Source organism: Pyxicephalus adspersus, chromosome 5 (genome assembly GCF_032062135.1).
Source record: "Pyxicephalus adspersus chromosome 5, UCB_Pads_2.0, whole genome shotgun sequence".
Taxonomy (NCBI): Eukaryota; Metazoa; Chordata; class Amphibia; order Anura; family Pyxicephalidae; genus Pyxicephalus; species Pyxicephalus adspersus.
The window spans coordinates 43,829,305-43,848,926 of record NC_092862.1 but is presented as its reverse complement, the minus strand read 5'-3'; the positions used below and the strand labels follow the sequence as shown (position 1 = coordinate 43,848,926).

The following is a 19,622-nucleotide window of genomic DNA, read 5'->3' as shown; positions in this document are numbered from 1 at the left end:
CAAATAAAGCCTTTACTTTCCCAGGAAAAAGGACAAAACAATGGCATCCATAATCTATATCACATTACATTATATCATAGAACATAAATATAAATGGTTCAGAAAGACTCAAACAGTAGTTTTTTTTAATATTGTGATATGGACTTCAAAAGTTCAATGTGGTATATGATAGTTCAATTATTTCTGTTTTGCACATACTAAACACCAGCTGTTCTGGATATACAGCACTCACTATCCTGAAATATGCTTAAAATTAATTTAACAACTAGCCTATTCATTATGGCATAGCAGAGCATTTCAGATCAATTCAATACACAAGATTCAGTGAACTAAAGGTAATGGAAAAGGTGGGCAAACACATGACTGCATATTAGATCCTATTGAATGTAGAATTCCGGTGCTAACAAGGCAGATTTAGGGGATGGCAGTTAAAAAAAAAAAAATATTAAAATAGATCATTTGCATAGCATAAGTAATGGGGGGAAAAATAAGTATTTTGACGTGTTAGATAGGTAAAAGTATGAAGAAGCAAAACCATCATATTCCACCTCCATCTGATTCAATACATCTTTAGGCTTGTCGGTATACTAAAGATATAGTAATGTAATATAATGTTATATAGTGAGGCAATCAATGTCTTTAGATAACAAAAAAAATGAAAGATGAATTTAAATAAAAAATCCTTTGCACTAATACAAAATGTCTGCTTATAAAACGCACGTTCAGAGCTTCCAGACACAAAGCTTCCTTAACAGTGTAGTTTTATTTTAGGCTTTTCTCTAATGAGTACATGTGCTCCAATTGCAGAGGAGGCCTAGTCAGAATGATTCATCCACTGAGTGAAACTCTGCCTTGCTGGGCAGATCTAATGTCTCCACTTGAAAGTCCTAAGCGAAATCAGGCCAGATTTAGTGGAAAAAGCACAAGCATAGGTTGACTATGTTAACTCTGCAATTAAATGAAATGATACCATATGAAAATCTTCCCTGCAAAATTGAACTGGCTGGAGCAAAGAAAAAAATGCCAGAGAAAAAAAAGAAAGGTTTCATAAAAGAATTTCACTTTCATGAACTTCATGACTGATCCACCACAAATTATTCAAAGACCCTTTGAACCGGGTAATATGAACTGGTAAGCACCTTTCAGCCATGAAACTGCAGTAAATGAGTGAAAGTAACATTCAACACCTGCCAATTAAACCTGTTCATAACATCAACAGACCTTTATCCGACCCTGACAGTGTACAACAAAAGACAACAATAACTGGTTGGTAGGGTATGGAATATGCTAAAGGAGGGCGTAGAGGAAAAATCAAGTTGAATCCACTCTAAAATGTATTTGTGTGAGAATTAATAATGATTGTTTATTAAACTGATCCACGACAATGACCACTAGGTCACGTTTCAGAATGTAGAAAAATGGAATGGTTAATATTCTCACAACACTACATAAAGTGAAATGGAGTGGAGATGTTGAAAAAAATCCTAAATTGTGAAGCCAAAAAGTTTTTTTTATAAGTTGTCACCCTAATTTTTATTTACTTAAAAAAAGGATTCAGTGAACTAAACTGTAATCAGTAAAGGCAATCACTTATGCTATATCTTTTCCTGTGAATAAGTTGTCCAATGTAACTGATCAGAGAATAGATGTCAGGACAAGTAAGAAAAGAAATAGATCTAACAGGCAATTAGCCACATGTAATATAGCAAAAACATGTTATGTTGACAATCACTCAAAAGAATTTATCTCCTGGTAACATGGCCAAAGTAAAGTGAAATATGATTGGCTTCTGTGGGCCGTTGAACCTAGCCATACCTTATTAAGTTTGTGTACCTGCTGGGTTTACAAACACACACTATTTCTCCCAAATAGAGGACCTCATACTTTCAAAACCAAGGTCCAGCTCACAGTCTTTAGGAATTCATGGAAACCAGACTTCGGCTAGAGGGAAAATGCCCTGGTGCCAGCGGGAGAAAACAAAAAATGCCTCAGGATTAGTGAGCAGCGTATACTGACCTAGAATCTGTTACCAGTGGGAGGCATAAAAACCCATTCTTGCTGTCAGTGGAAGAAATAGTTCCCAAACACTGACATCAGAAAGTGGAATTACCCAATCCTGTGTCAATGGGTTGAGACGTGTCCTGCCTCTTGTTTCATATTGTTCCAAGAACAAGAAGAAAAAAAAATGCATCCTACCCATATTCCAGTTTGGAGACTACCAATTTTGGATTTGACAGAATTGATTAATCAAATACAACACAGAGCCATGCATAGTTCACACCTCATCAAATTTACATTATATATACATACACATACACTCAATGAAAAAGATATATTGGAAAAACAATACACCAATAGGAATTAATTTACTTCCTAATAAGAACTTACTAATGTCACCTATGATTATATGGTAAAAATTGACTTTAAATGGAAGTGCAGTGAAGCAAGTAATGTAGATAATATTCTTCTACTTAAATATTATCAAATTTTGTCTTTGTTATATAGTTTATAGATATTTCTCTATTAAGCATCATTAATGTTTCACCACACAAATAGGTTTTATCCACCAGAGAACTGAGCTAATTACTTTCACAGGGACACACTAGACATATTTACCACGTTTGTAAATCCAAAACCTATATACTAAATCCAGTGCTAGAGGATACTAGTTTCATGTGTATTGGAAAGAATACAACGATGTATACTTTTGAAGACAAAAAAGAATGAATAGTTTACTTGACCATATTTTAGAGTAGCCGACAAGAGAACCAAGGAGATATAATATATGGTCGTTTTTTTCTGGAATATCAGTGGCAACAAACACGACATAACACAACAGTATAAATATATGCCACGTAATAAGGTGGGAAACCTAACAGCAACCAGTTAGATTACATTTGCCAATGTCATAGCTAAAGTTCAGAACCGCTTTGGGAAAGATCTAATTTATTCTTCGACCACATCGGTTGTTTCCTTTTTTTCCCGAATTTAAACAGCAATCCTAGATGGGAAGTTTGGGGAACAATTTGACTCAAATACTTGTCTTGATGGTTTCATTACCAAAAGCAATGTATGGTATTTTGTATGTTTGGATAGTGTTTGGGGAATCTATATAAAAAGTGTTGATATCTCATGTCAAGTGCAGCTAAACATAAAACTGAACAAGGGAACTTCTAGTAGAATCAAACTGAAAAGTCATTGTGACCGTGTGACACCCAAAGTATGAAGAACAACAGATGCCAGACATTTCCAAAAACTCCTGTATTATAGTAAAAACCTTGTGCCTGCTGGATAAGACTACTTTTTACAATATTTACCCATCATTGATGGTGCTTCTCCCTCCAAGGTAGGGTTTCCTTAGGGGGAGGAGAAGAAAGTGAGGTATGGACACCTAGGAGAAGGAGGTGGAGGCTGGTGGTGGTTACATGGGCTTCATCCTCCATTGCACTGTATAGACCAGCCATTCGCAACTAGGATTCCTGCACAGGTTGCTAGGGGTTCCCTGAATTGTGGCTTATTACCTACTCATGATGACCACAGTGGGGCCAACACTACTTTAATAAAGCCAACTGCATGTGGTGGTATTCTAGCCACAGCTGTAAGGATGTTTATTTTTTTATTATTTTATTTAAAATTATTTCAAATGGCCACCGATTTAAGCTACGTACACACGTCAGATTTTTATCGCCCGATAATCGGCATCGGCCAATTATCGGGCGAAAATCTGCCGTGTGTACAGTCGGTGTCGTCCATCGTCCGGACGACCGACCTGCCGGATCCACGGACGATGGACAACAGCCGATCGTAATGAATGTGAAGGGGAGAGCGCGCAGCAGGGTGCCGCTCCGTCGCTCTCCCCCTCCCCTCTCCATAGAGCATGAACGGTGCTGTATGTACAGCACCGTTCATGCATCGTGCACTCCCTTGTCGTTGGAAAGGATCGTGAAAGATCCTTTCCAACGACAAAAATTGGCAGTGTGTACGCAGCTTAAGGAGGCTTGTTTCCACCGACACCAGATAAATTGGTTTTAGCAAGGGTCCCCTAAATCCTGACATTTTACAGGTTACTATGGGGTAAAAGGGTTGAGAAGTGCTGGTATTGAGCTTTGCTTTGCATTGAAGGCATATACATTAGACATAGTGGCTGGGATGTCACAAAACTATGCACATAACATTGTGTAAAGTCAGAGGAACAGTCACTGTGCAATGGGGGAAATAAGAGTGCCATTCCCTTGTCTTCCTTTTCTGGACAAGCACTTATGTAGGGTGGACTAGGTACTATTTTGTGGTAAGTATGAACTTAATAATGAACAAATATGAATTTAAAACTCAGTCCCCTCCAAGACCCTTTTAAGAGCATTTTGTATTACTAAAAAAAACATATACATATTGTCTAGAATGTATACTTTAAACAGGGAAATATGTGGATTTGGGACAAACGGAAAACCTTTAATAAAATATATTAAAGGTTGTGACACCAGCCGCAACTAAATCTTTATCTAGGGGGACAACGTTTCAGATACATATTGCCAAAATGCTATTTTTTTTAAACATTAATTGGATATTTAGTAACGCCTATAAAATATAGTTTTAAAAAAAGTCAGACAGACATACTACAGTGCACAATATCATATTGCAGTCTCAGTATTTGTACATTCTACAAAGATACTGATCGGCTTCTACAACAGAAGGTAATGATTTAGAGGAAAAAAATTCTATAACATTCAAACATAGCGTATGTGACCTCTTACAATGCTCTGACCACTACTGTATGCTGAAAGCAGGAGGCAACCCCTGTGAAGAGTGAATTCTGGCAAAGTTCTCTCTTCACAGATGATGCACAGCTTAAGCTATAATGAGTTTTTGGGTTACAAATGCTGAACGCATTAATATTCCTTGATGATAATTATCACAGTATAAGCACCTTTCCCAAAGTGAGTAGCATAAAGCAACTGAAGCAGCATTTTTACTACATTTGAAACAAGCTGGAAAATGGGATTTTCTCCTAGTCCCCAACCCACGCTGCCCCCCTAAACAGAGATCAACATACATTAAGCCTTGCATATTAAACATCATTTACAATATTCGTGCATTTGCTAGCTTAGACAAAAGCAATGTGTGCCTAGGGCAGCATGGCAAGCATTTTTCAATTTGACTTACAAGTGAAGGTTATTATAGGCTAATGATATATATTTAAAAATATGAGAATGCTGGCCAATTACTTAAACCATGTAAAATAAATAGACAGCCAACATGTTATACAGTAAATCATTTCATCCTATGTCATATAATGCATGTCACATTCTAAAAGAAGGTGCATTTATACTGTATTAAAATGTGTCTCTCTAGGCATTGGAAAATATTCCTATTTAAAAGTGTAGCTTGTACAGGTGCACCTAACAAAGCCCTAATAAAAAGTTTTGTCTTCCATTTGCTAAAGTGGTTGTTAGATTTTGCCATGTCAGAAATCCCCTCCCTACAGAGCTTTACTAACAGTGATTTAAGTGGCCCACTGGCATAAATACCTTATATTGTATAGCTGGTAAAGCAGGCATGATGATAAAAAGAAAGGCAAAACAGAGCATACAAATAAATGCATATTTATCGTATTTTATGGCACAAAAGCAATACATACATGTAAAAAAGCAAGGAAATTATTACCTATGCATTTAAAGTATAGGCTGAACAAATGCAACCTTTCTGAAAATAAAAAATGTCACATACTGTAAAAAAATGAATGTAGGAATATTCTACATTGTATTAATTAAACTGCCATATTTGTGTTAAACTTCAATGATGAACTGATATTATAAAAGGGAGAATTATAAATAAGCATTAGAATATAAAACAAAAACAAAGGAGTAGTTATCAGGTTGGGCCCTATGAAACTAGCTCTTGAAAAGTACCCTTTGCTCCCAGCTGCCTCTCCAACTAAAATGTTGTCAACACCAGTTTTTGACAACCACTTGCACCGAGTTAAGTTGAGGTGCAGTTCTTTCTCCAGAGATCAAAAAAAGGAACTGCGTGATTAAAAAATGACTTGCTACTTTCAGCGACAACATTGGAATCCACAGCAAACGCATGCACAAAATGGGTCCAAACTGCTCCTATTCAGTTAAATGGTAGTGGATGGATGCATTGATGCGCTTGACCCACCATTCCATATCCCACCTCCTTTTTTGTGCTGCTGCCCCACCTCCTAGATTGCAAGCTCTTTGGGGCAGGGTCCTCTCCTTTTCATGTGTCACTGTCTGTCTGTCATTTGTACCCCCTAACAGTGCTGCGTAATATGTTGGCGCTATATAAATACTGTTTATTAATATTAATAATAATAATACCAATAATTTAGAACACTGCAGTCAACCACAGGTTGGAAATGGCTCGTGGTTTTCAAGGTGTGACAACACTAGGGGCTCTATTTATAAAATGAAGAATAAGATATTCTCTTGTTGGGAAACTTCCAGGTCCATTTGTTTCAATGGCAGTAATCAATTCCCACCAGGGGAACTCCATATAAACTGATTTTGGATAATTGATTAGAGGTATTTCAATTGTGGAGTTCCCCCATTTCATTTGTCCATATTAAGCTCAGAGATCAACAAATATTGTCTAATATAAAGATGTTAATTCTGACTTTAATCTTTGTACTTCTCCCAGATCTATGTTGTAATCCAGTGTGATATCTTTGTGAAAACTTTTCACTTTACCTGCTGCTTTCGCTCCTTGTGTATGGTGACCCATATTGTATCCACTTCCCTGTAGTTTTTGCAGGCAGCATGTAGTGGATGAGCCTGCTGCAAACCTCTCTCAAAGCTCTGCTATCTGCACAGGCTCTATAAAGCACAGTGATAATGTCACCAATGATAAGTAATAACAGGATTTGCAATGGTATTTTGTGCAGAAAAAGTGGATTTACATATTTTGCAGCTACTGAGAGATATATTTATAAAGTTTATGTGCCCAGAGTTCCCCTTTCATATTTTGCATTGCCTTTTTAAAATAACATGTTTTCTGCTCTGATAGCATGTCCTAGTAGTTATCCATTGCATATTTCTTTATTTCCTTTGTAATCTATGAATATATCTTTAAATATGGGAAATGCTGCTTCCTAAAATCCAGTATAGGTAGACCTTGTTTGTGAGTACATTGTTATAAAGTAAAGCACTGCATGAATGGTGATGTCTAGGACAAGATCCTATTAATCAAATACCATGACATCAAGCCATGCATTAACTAAAGTCTATAGGAAAATTCTTTAAAATGTTGGCACCCCTCCTCCCTAATGGAACAGATTCACACGCATTTTGTTAACAAATATACTTTGATGCCATTTGAAAGTAATCTGGAATGATCATGTACTTGTTTTGTTTTAATTCGCTGACTTTCATTTCTGGAAATCCTAAAAAGCACTTTCGAGCTAATGAACTAATATATGCAAACAAGTAGTCCTTTTATAAATTATTTTTTCACAGAAACAGACAAACATTTCAATGGCTCTTCATTAGCAAACAAATCTACAAGTGATATTTTAATGCATGACTTTATTCCGTCTCTGTTGGGACTGCAGTGGAGTGTGATGTACAGTACTGAGAAAGGCATCATCAGCCACAGTGTCCCAGGGCTCTCTCCATTGAGGACTGCACTGCCTCCGCTTAAAGAGTGCATTTAATTGACTGATAGACAGTAGACTCTTTGTTCACTGAAGACAGCAAAGTAATGGCTGCTTGAAAATCATACCATCTACACAGTCTCCTGAGACAAGTAACAGGGGGATGTGTCAGGAATAAATAAATAATCTAATTATTAAGCTACTTCCTGTCAAGTTAACACCAATTTGTTGGCTTTTGAAAGCAACAAAACGAGGCATTTTTCCTCATTATGCTCTTCTTTTTATACTACTGGTAATCGCAGGCAGATTAAAGGGTGCTTGATGATTTTTTTTTTTTTTTTTATTCTATTTTTTTTTTTTTTTTTTAATATAACGAGGATCTGAAAAGCAGCCAACAGAGCTGGAGAAAAGAAAAAAAAAACAGTTTGGGTTAGAGGAAATTTCATGCTTGTCTCCCTTCCAACTCCCTAACAGCCCACACTGCTGCCCCATACAGTGATGCCAGCTGTACGGCAAATGTGTACCTCTCCAACTGAGGCCTACCAGGCCATAGGCTTCATCCTGAGAGCTGTAAGATACCTTGCAATCTTGGCAGGTGTCTACTGCTGTCATAGGCATAATTTTAAAGGTGACCTACGAAACCCCATCAGCACACCAAATGCAACAATATGAACAGCTGAAGCTCGACACCCACTGCCCATATTGAATTCAGCTCTTGAATTGACTGCAGATAAAACACAATTAAAATCACAAAAAAAAAACGACATTTTGAACATTTAGACACATTTTATATATATAAAGCAGTATAACAAATAAAACTAATTTAAAAGTCAGATACATTCCCTAAATGCAAAAAATGTAATAGGAAGAGCATCTAAATAGATTGTCATTTGCATAAAAAATATTTCACAGATGCCCAATTATATATGAAGTACGTGATTATACATGTAAAAGAGGATAGATCATATAAAATATTGCAATATAAAGTACAATAATTCATCTTTGTGAAACAAAAACAAAGAAAAAAATATTCTATGAGCAATTCATTTTCACAATTTGAGTGTCGTCTACCCAAGTATTTTAGCATACACTTTGTGTTATACCTAAAGATCAAACTAATCAACTTGATTCAAAATCCAATGATGAGATGCACTCCCGCTGGATTTAAAGTCAGGTTCATTAATGTAAACAGTAGGAATCTGGGGAAAAGTGATATAAAAAAATGATATCTAGTGCTACATCTTTGTCATATGTCTCTACAGTATTAGAAACAGAAGTGTATGGTGAAGATGTCAAGATATTCTGACATCACAGAAAATTAGTTACCGTATCTATATTACATTATAAAGCGTTCCCATTGCTTAAAGTACCAATCCGCTTTCCTTCTCAAAGGTAATATTTGCAGAATATTTCAGAGTTATGTTTCACAAATATTTACTTTAATTTGTTTTACTTGTATTTTCTTATACTCATGCTTAGCAGAGGCCATACAAGATTTAACCTTATGCAATCCCCTGTATTCAGGGAGGCATCTGATTACAGGACCGACTCCTAGAATTAGACAATCAAGATACACTAAAACAGCCACCACCCAGTGTGGGCTTTTCAAGATTCGGGTTGAAAATCTCACACATTCATATACATTGCAGGAGTCTGCGATGTTAGCCCCAAACCCTACAAAAACAAATATTTGTAATTTTCTCCTATTGGCCACATAATGGACAGTGCAGTATTTGATATTATTTCTGATAACTTGTTAGACAATCTACACCTTAAAAACTCTGCCTTTGATTCATGTATTATCTTTTTTTCTTTTTATTATATCCTCACACTGGAAAATTCTTTTAAATGTTTTGGCTGGTATACAAATCATGCAGCCATCTGCACAGTAGGTGTGATACTGTTTGAAGCAAAAGTTAACATTGCAAATGACAAATAAAAATCAGAATGATGCGATGTTTGTTATTCTGCCCAGCTTTCCTGGACCAACTGTATAAAATAAATAGAATTATCTGTGTAAATCGATGAACATCTATGAAAAACAACACCCAGCAGAAAAGAGAGCTTGCTCCATTACCTACGGTAATATCATGACAGCTGAGAAGAGATGACCTGGACCACTTCTCATCCCTCCTGTACAGATGGCTATTAAAGGGAAAGTATCCCTTTTGCATGGTCCATGCAGAAACCCTTTATGGGCTTTTCAGATAGTAGCCAGTATTGCTCACAAGAGGGCAAGCTCTCAGATACAACAGAACAGCACAGATTTCAGCAGTTTGTGATCCAATGCAGGATATAAAATCTGAATTCGGTTATGGTGCTCATATAATTGCCAAGACACTTTTTGGTCATTATTCAGAGTGTACATTTGCTACAAGCACAAAGATTTAGACTTTATACATTTTGCATTTATCGAGTCTAGGGTTATACTACTAAGCCTGTAAAACCAAGTTTAGCCGTGATCACAGGAAACCATTACTTAAAGGTGCTAAGCTATTGGGCATATACTATAGTCAAGTGCAGCAGTCCCAAAATTATATAGATAGTTTATGGATGAAAATCTTAATTTATAAACATTTAGAAAACAACTGTTTATCAAAATAGTGAGAAAAAAAGAAAAAAGGCGAGTTTGCAATAAAAATTGTTACAAATACAGTAAAATGGCCCAATTACCAAGGGGATCAGTTGAGAATTAGGGGATTTTTTATTATATTGATAAGTATTATTGTTCCTTTGAAAAGAATAAACCAATCTTTTGTTGAATCTAGTAATAGAAATACACCAAAAACATGATATATATCACTATAGGCAGTACCTACAAATGTAGACACAGAACTGTTTAGGGTAAGTACACGTTTTGTCAATTAGCAATAAGTGTGTTAGCAGATATGATTACAGTGTGAGTCTAATGCTCAGTACATATTATACTCCTGACACCTGCCCTATGTGCATAAGGTGCACTTCTATGCATTAGGTGCTCTTGACCCCTGGCATTTATACAATATGTACTCCCAAACCCTGCACGTTAAAGCATATTTAGAGGACATGAAGACTAAAACAAATATGGGCAATGTGCACAACAAGTAATTCTAGTTTGTGTTTAACCAAGCCTCTTTATGCTTTCCTAGCACAATATGGTCGGTCACGTCTAACAATAGTCACATAATTTTGGCCCTCTGGTTGCTATAGAGAACGCTATCTCTGCCCCGAATAAAAAAAAAATTGTTCAATAATATCAAAATTTCAGCTGCCACTTGACAATATTGTGTACATGACCTACAATATCTCAATCTGGGAGTGGGAAAACTAATGGAAACATATCCAATTTGTCTCTGTAGGGTACTGGACACTATAATGGTCTGCACCATTTTAAAATAATATAAAGTATTTCATTCTACAACTTACCTTATTCTAGAAGACTCCAGCTCATAAAACTCTTCTTGCCATACCGCTGCATTTTATAAATCATGCCATATATATTTGCTAAAATAAAAACTAACCACATTGGCTATGTTACCAGCATAAAAAAGCACTAACAATTCACAGTAGCAGAAACATAAATATTTAAAAATATGAATCATACCAACTATTTGTGCAAGAAAACAGCGGCATTCTTTACACTATCTGACATGATTTTAATTGTCTGGTAGCAGCAGTGCACCAACAATTTAACAATTTGGCTTTTTATCATCTTATTTGTCAGACAGATGAGCCCACAATAGCAAATGTGCTTCTCTGTTGTGCACAGTGAGTGGTTTGCAATGTGCCTGCTCTGTTTCATGAGACAGTTGTTTGGAGCGGCTTGGAACACACATGTATCTTGTGGGATTTATGCTCTAATCGTAATGCCAGCCCCCACAGAGAAAGATTCCTTCATGACTAAAATAGATAATTAGAGGAGAGCAATTATTGGTCAAAAGTTATCAGACTGAAAACAAATACGGCTTGAGATTGTCATGCTTATCTTATCATTAAATTGTGGTAATCGCTTTTCTTTAGTGGATAGTTTTAATGTAATATGAAAAAGACAGTTTACTATCTTCTGACAGAGGGCATTGTACTGGTTACGCAGAGGATGGTATTGCCAAAGGGACTCCATGGTAAAGCCAATACTGTGTGGTAAAAAAAGGGAGAGCAGTGGTGTGGCATATAGTAACCAAGCAGCATAGAGAAAATGATCTTTAATAAAGAGCATAAAACCTTAGGAGTTCTCATAATGATAAAATGCATTTGTTAACTTATTAGAGGGAAACCACTTCATTGAATTAGCTAACACACAAAGTAATTGCTATGCCAAAGTATGCCTTGAGCAGAATACCTGCTGTTTTGTAGGCAAACAGTACAGGAAAATGGTGTTTGGAAATGTAGGTTTTGGATGCACTAATCTGGCCATATTACAAAAAAATGCTAATATTTTATTTTTAGAAGATAAAAGTCTTGTCACACATACATATATATATATATATACACACATACACACACACTTGAATTTTTGCTGCATTGTTATGACAAGAATACAATGAACTGTTGTATACCTATTTTTTTTCATATTCACTTACTTTTGTTTTTATCTCGACACAGGATCCATCAATTGCTTCAACATGAACTCAAGGTAATGTTATATTTACTGCCTTTTGTTCTCTTCATTGAAAGGTTCGCATGCTAATTGGGCTCTCACTGTGAGTCATATATAAGAGAATATATAAGAATGATAACATAGAAAACCTCCTGTAGGTGAAGTAGTCAAGGCTCCCCTTAGCCTTGCGATTTTCAGGGCCTTGTATCTTCCCCTTCCCTTGCAGCTATTGTGATGATCTACTCTGATATACATACAAAGGTGAAGGAGAAGGCATCTGCATAATCCTAATGCTCCTACAAAATTCTGAAGAACTGATCATTGATCTTGGACTGTTTAGCACAATACAAGTAGTAAATTAATTTCCCTTCATAAATCTGGCACGAATGGCCAACTGTTCAAATTACTGTCTGGCAATATGACTTTTCTAAATGTCAGCACTGAATATCATATGGGAGCCGACATCTCATTTCCTTCAAATTGCCCTCAGGGATAGCACAAAATAGATAAAAGAAGTACTTGACGTATTTTATGTTTTAGCATTTTTTAGGCATATTTAACCAACTTTCCATGAATTAAAAAAATGAATATTATATTTACTTTAAATATGAAAATTGTCATATCCTTTCCACTTTTTCCACTGCAAAGTTTCACCAAAAATTATTCTATAACTTGCAGCTACTTAAACCTCTATTTTCAGAACACATACAAAAAGATTTGTCAGGTTTTTCCATTTAAAATAAAAAAACTTGCATACAATAACTTGTAATACTAATAAAGTTGCTGCTTCACCACTTGCTGTCGGCTTCTAGTGTTTATTCTTGTAGGTCACTACAATATGTACAAGCTCCTCTTGTAAAAGCTTGCCTCATACGTACTACAGCATGTAGAGGCCTGTGTGATGAACCACAGTGACTCCAATCAACCTCAGTCAAGTATTTGGACTTAAAGAGTTTTGTAAATTTAATGTGAACCAGAGTTTTTTTTCTTTATATATGTACTGGTAAGATTTACCAGCAATGGTTTTTTGGAGAATGTCATATTCTGTGGTTTATAAACATGCCCATATATCTAAATGTGGCCATGCACACAATCTCACTGATCTGGGCACTTTAAGCTACATTAGTAGGCAGTGTAATATCTATGGAGCATAGGGAGATACGGCTAGCAGACAGTTGTGTAAAAATCAGATAGGTGGATAATTGTTGCCCAACCAATATTGCCTTTCTACAGTAAGTCAGCACTGTAGTTGTCCTAGAACACCTAATAATATTTTCTCCGTATATTAAATACAAATGGTCATACAATCCAACCCTTTGTGTTTTGCCAAATGCTGGTGGATTACCCTATGATGTCTATAACTGCCCAAAAAATGCTTTTCGTCCTTTATTGACACCACTGAAAGGCTCTACACAATGCATATTCCAGCCAAGGAGCTCCCAGATATCTACCAGATAAACCTGTTGTAAACCTGGATTCTCATAGATATTTTACTTTATAGTATGTTAAAACGTCAAAACATTAAAAATATTATTACAACCAAAATCCCATTAGGTTCCACACAGACACAAATGCAAATTATTATTTTTTTTAAAGACACTTAAATTTACACTTCATTTCCTCTTTCACATACTTAATTTTCTGTGTTATTAGATTAATGGAAGTGTTTTATTTCATTAAAAATGTAAACATGCACAAAAAAAACTATCCTTTAACAGCAGCAAAAGGACAGGAATGTTGTACAATTAAAGAAAATATGAAAGAAAATAGGTGAGCTGCCACTGCCGATTTCCTTCTGAAAATGCTAGTGGACAGGCAATCTCTAACTTCCCTAATCATCCCTACCATTTATTCAGTTTGGTCAGAACTGCTCTATATGGGTAATGATTAAGTAACTGCTAACTGCAAGGGGTCAACAGGAAAGCTTTTGTACAATACATAATCTGTGCAGCAAGTAAATGACAAAGAATGTTCAGAAAAAAATCCCATTACATTGGATAGGTTTATATATATTTTAAAAAACCATAAAAGTTCAGAAAAATTCACTGTGGAAAAAACTTAAAATCTTTTCATCATATCTGAATAGACATGAGTGGATTAACAGTTATTAGTTTAAAAATTACTTCTGAATCTACAACTGAAAACTACAAAATGTGAAGAACTCCCGTCTTTGTCTGGACATAACTAGACGTAACTAGAGAAATAGGTAAATAAAGAAGTAGTTGTGTGTAATTCTGCCCAAAAGTTTAGCCAAATTTTTTTTTCTTCTCTTCTATCCCAGTGGGAAGATTTCTCTTCACTGTCTGCAAAGAGGACAATTCCACTCTAGTAATCACTAGAAAAGCTGTCCAGATAGAAGAAGATGCATTTCATTCTTAATTTTTTTTTTTACACAGTTACAAACTTTCCCCCACTTTGTCTCAGTGAAAATGATCACAATGATGAAGTTAAATTCACCAGTAGAGAAACAGGCAGCAATTTATACTGGTAGAGATTTTCCAAACCCCACAAGGCGGCTGATCAACTCTAATGAAATATAAAATAGCTTTTTTGTTTGCATATATTTTATACTGTGGTCAACAGTGCTAGCGGGCGGCATATTATTGATTTCAAGACAGAGGCTTTGGGCCAGTGGAAATCTAAACAAGGGCCGCAATTGGCCCCCGGGCCGGACTTTGGACATGCCCGGTATAAGTGATGAAGTAGATGCCAACAAGTCAGTTCTGCCAGATGCAGCATTTGTTACCTTCATATTACTCATTGTTCATCAAACCACAAAGAATGTGACCCAAAACCCCAAGAAAGTCCAAACATATCAAGCCAACAAATTGTTTTTCTAACTATAGAGAAAATGTGACATCTTTCGGGTAGAAAAGCAATCTGCAACTTAATTGTACCATTGAGATTTAGAAGAAATGTTATACTTTATCCAGTATTTTATTTGCCGCATGGCCAAGTGCTCTATTTCCAGTCACAGATGCTACAGAGCTCTAGTTTCTCCATTGGTATAAAACTGGAATGTACAACTAAGAATATTTCTGATTTATCATAAAAACCTGTGAGCTCATTTAGTAAATAAATCTCTACTTACCAATCATGTGGTTTGCAACATGGACCTGAATATCCCATTCGTTGTAGAATACCATCTGGCACTTGATGCATTGGTATGTCTTCTTCTGTCAAAAAAAAAATATATATATACCTTAAAAAAAGATTAAAAATGAAAAGAAAATTGATGTCAAAGTTGGAAAAGAAGAAGAAAAATCTGGGCATAATAAAAGTATGAAATAAATAAAATTACAGGTTCAAAATGAATCTGTGGATATCTGAATATTAAATGCACATTCAATAATTGCACCAAAATGTTTTAATAAAGAGGAATGGTGATCTTGTGCTCAATATTTCATCAGTGTGTTTTAGTACAAATCTATTAAACAGGGTCTTCCCAACCATAGACAGCGGTAGTCCATAATGTGAAAAACACACGGTCACCTTGGTAGTTGTGATGTGGCTTAAATTTGAATCATGATCAGACTGTATCTTTAAAGTAAACTTGTGATTGGCCCATTTAGAGCATATCAAGTGGTTTACTAAACAGCAAGAACCCGTTGGTGTCTGTACTACATTCTACAGTCTTACGTAACACAATAGTAGTGCTGCAACATCTGCTGCCTTGCATTTTTCATGATTTCCATAATAAAAAGCTGGTTATATAAAAAAAGGAAGTGTAAGTATGCATATGGACCTCGGACAGCATCTGATGAGGACTGCAGTTGTTTCTGATACTCATTTAGGTCATGTGATGGGCAGCACAGTAGCTCAGTGGTTAGCACTATGGCCTTTGCCAGGTTTGAATCTTGGCCCAGACACTATCTGCATGACGTTTGCATGCTTAGTTGTTGATTCTTAGTCTCCAGACTGAAAGAATAAAAGTACCAACATTTGACCATGGTGTGCAGTGAATCAAAAAAAAAGCCTGACTGTAACACATCAGATGATAGTTAGATAGATCACTGACGATTTGACATAGGCAGCGGTTCCGTCATCCATAAATCCACCATTGCAGATTAATGAAAGACCAATCAGGAACCAGTGCTGTGGACTCCAATGGAGGTCACCCATCCCCCCCTGACCCCCATCCATGGAACTGAACTATGCTGTCATTACAGAGATCATTTGTTCATCTCACACTGGATCACAAAAGATTGTATGCAGTGACAGCAATCTGCTGTGTGTACATAGTCGAGTTTAGCATCAAGGTTTAGCTGTGGGACTTTAAATGATAGCAAGATTTGTTTTTTTCAATGTGAAAGTACTACAAGCTATTTAAAAAAACAGATTGGAATATAGATCATCATCTACAACCTCATAGTAGTATTAAGCATGTCAAATGGATTTTATATAAAAGTTTTCCAAACAACGAACAGTAGATTACAAAAAATGTAATGGAGCCAATTTTACATCAACTGGTTATCTTGTTTAACTGCCTTTAATAAAATATAGTAGAACTCTTTGTAACTAATCGAAAATACATCTCTGATGAAGTAATGCAATCTGAGTCCCCTTAGGTTTGTGGAGTAATGTTTTAGAGGTTTCATAGGAAAATAGCTGATTATTTATTGGAACCAAATCAATATTTTGCTCCTTAAATGTGCAAAGATTTTAAACATATTTCACAGATAATATCATAGGTTCAAGATTTGGCTTCAGTGCTTATACAGCACAAACATACAGGGTTTATTATAAACCATAGCTTATAGGGTGTATGGTGTCCTACACAGTCAAAAATACAATTAATGAAAAGCTTAAAAGTCTAAGGCTACATACACATGTTCAACAATTTTCAAATTGACAAAAGACTGAACGAGCACTGTATATACAGCACTATTCTGCTCTATGGAGAGGGAAGGGGGGAGAACAATTGAGCAGCACCCCGTTGCACCCTCTCCCCTTCACTTATGATCCTTCTAGATTTGCTAGGATGGATCCATGAATGACGTTGGACGAGCGCTGTACACATTCCAAATTCCCGTTCGATACTAACCCTCTAGGCGATTATCGGACGAGAATCATCTGACGTGTGCCTACAGCTTAACTCTAGATGTTTACAATTTTTGTTTTGAATAGAGTCAGATTTTGATATTTGTCTGTAACCTCATTGGGGAGGTTTTTCACTTCCTGTTCCAGTGCCAATTGCACCAAAGTAGAGGGGCTGGCAGTTACCAGGCAAGATGACACAGGCAGTATTGAAAACATTGTTAGAAATTCCAACCCACGCTACTAAAAAGTTTGTCATCATTTCCTGTCCTGATTCAATTGGGGGGGCACCTTCACAAAAGAGTCGGCGATGGCAAAAAAAATCAATGGAGAAAACAATCCCCTGCTCCAAAGTTAAACAAAAGGTTCTGGCTGAAATTAGGCTATACTTGGTATAAGACTTTCTATAACATATATAACAGTAAAAGCGGTCACCTTTTCAAGCGCAATAGTTATTTAGATAATATGTTTTCATATTGTGATCATTTTTCCTCAAAATTGCAATTATCGGGGGCATTCATCATGTTTGTCTTTACACAATTGGTGAGGAGGACCTAGAGTATATGATTTGCTGGTCTTATCACATATTCTTAGCCTATCTTCTCTTTTCAAACAGAACACAACAAAATAAATCCTTGATCTAATAAACAATGGCTTTGTCAAGCTTCCAGCCATCATAGTATATCGATAAAAATGTGCATTTTTCTTCATCAAGAGGACCACTCCTTCACTTGCACCTTTTTTCAATGTCATATCCACTCACTCTTATGCATTTAGGAAATTATGGAATGTGTGTTTTTTTCTGGGACTGCCTGTTTGGCTACATCTATTAGTGATTATATATATATATATATATATATATATATATATATATATATATATATATATATATATATATATATATATATATATATATATATATATATATATATATAAACAGCCCACAGCAGACACTATCTAAAATGCAATGTATTTTTCTCCTGCAGGCCTATTAATACACCTCAGTGAATTACAAAGGAGATCCATAGACACGTGTGACTGCAGGCTTAACTTGCCCTGCTACCAGCAATCCTGAAATCATCAATTTAGTGAACAGCTTTTCTCCTCCCCTCAATTACTTGGAATGTAGAACACTATCAACACTTGATATTGAACCATCTACAGGGAAATATCGTCTTTCCTGAATTTTCAATAAGAAGTAATCCCTCAGAAAAAGAGGATTTCTGAGGTGAGGGCCCAGATCAATTTTGAACAAAAATTGTATATGGTAGAAATGTACAGTGAATCTTCAAGGGCTTAATTAAAACAACCAATACTTTGCTACACGGCTCAGGAAGAACACCAAAGTGCGTGGGTTACGGTGAGCTAAGGCTTGACATCAGGAGTGAAACCACCGGAGGCCCAACCAGACTGACCTGTAGTGACAGAGAACTTAAAAGAAAAACAGCTATGAAAACACAGTTGATATTATTTTCATATTCCACTGATATACTATAGCAAAAAAAAAAATGAACTTCAATGAAATTCCCATATTTCACTGAGGATGTGACCTTTACTATGTTGTGGTAAAATTAAACTAGGAAAGTGATGACTATGTGTCCCTTTAAATGTCAAATGCGGATGTTACTTCTTTTTTTATTGCGATGGAATCTGCAGCGCTCTCCACAAGATTAAGTTGTCAAAGAAAATGATCTGTGTATCTGTGTGAATTTCATCTTGTTGCAATGTCTATTGCAATATGCTATATGTAATATTTATAACTGTAGTACATGTAAGTGGTGATTTTACGCTCTCCTCTAAGCAAGCATAGTGATGCAGAGACTCCCCAGGCACAATGCTGCTTCCAATTTACTCCCGTTCAGACTCTTCATTTTATGTGGTACTGAAAATTACAAAATAATAAATTAAGCCCTTTATCTTCTTCAGGTCATGCCTCATCAAAGCAAAGTCCAGTGAAGCAAAAGGCACACAACAACCATCAGCTCCCTACTGACCATGTGTGCTTGAATTGAGGGGTCTGTAACCCTTTCACTGAGAAAAGAGATTTGCCTATTACAAGATTGTTGAGTGGACTAAAAGAATGAGAGGCTGAATAAAAAAAGAGCCATTGTCTAAGATGCACTTTTCAGCTCTACACTAGCTTTTAATTAATTATGTGACAGGGGTTTAAACTGTCTGCAGTGGGACCCTTATCAGTATGAGGCACCTAGTAGCAGCAATTTTCTTTTAAATGATTTGAACTTTAATCTATTAACATAAACAGGCTCTAACTTATGGAACATGATGCAATAGTATGCACAATTTTACAACTTGTGCTATGTAAATTCACCAAGCACATTATTACATTGTTCTAATGTACTACACCAATCAAATTACAGGCCATTTCCCCAGATACATATT

General features: G+C 36.0%; 1 protein-coding gene across 5 annotated transcripts in view; it reads right to left on the bottom strand.

The window, feature by feature from the left end:
- ZNF521 (zinc finger protein 521) overlaps nucleotides 1-19,622 on the bottom strand; it is a 191,195-nt gene that overhangs the window by 85,715 nt on the left and 85,858 nt on the right. For 4 of the 5 annotated variants that reach the window (XM_072411307.1, XM_072411304.1, XM_072411305.1 and 1 more), the window contains one exon: nucleotides 15,277-15,361. In XM_072411307.1, the coding sequence (XP_072267408.1) occupies nucleotides 15,277-15,361 (85 nt within the window). The remainder of the gene's footprint in view (nucleotides 1-15,276; nucleotides 15,362-19,622) is intronic. The other variant, XM_072411308.1, reaches the window with a different exon arrangement.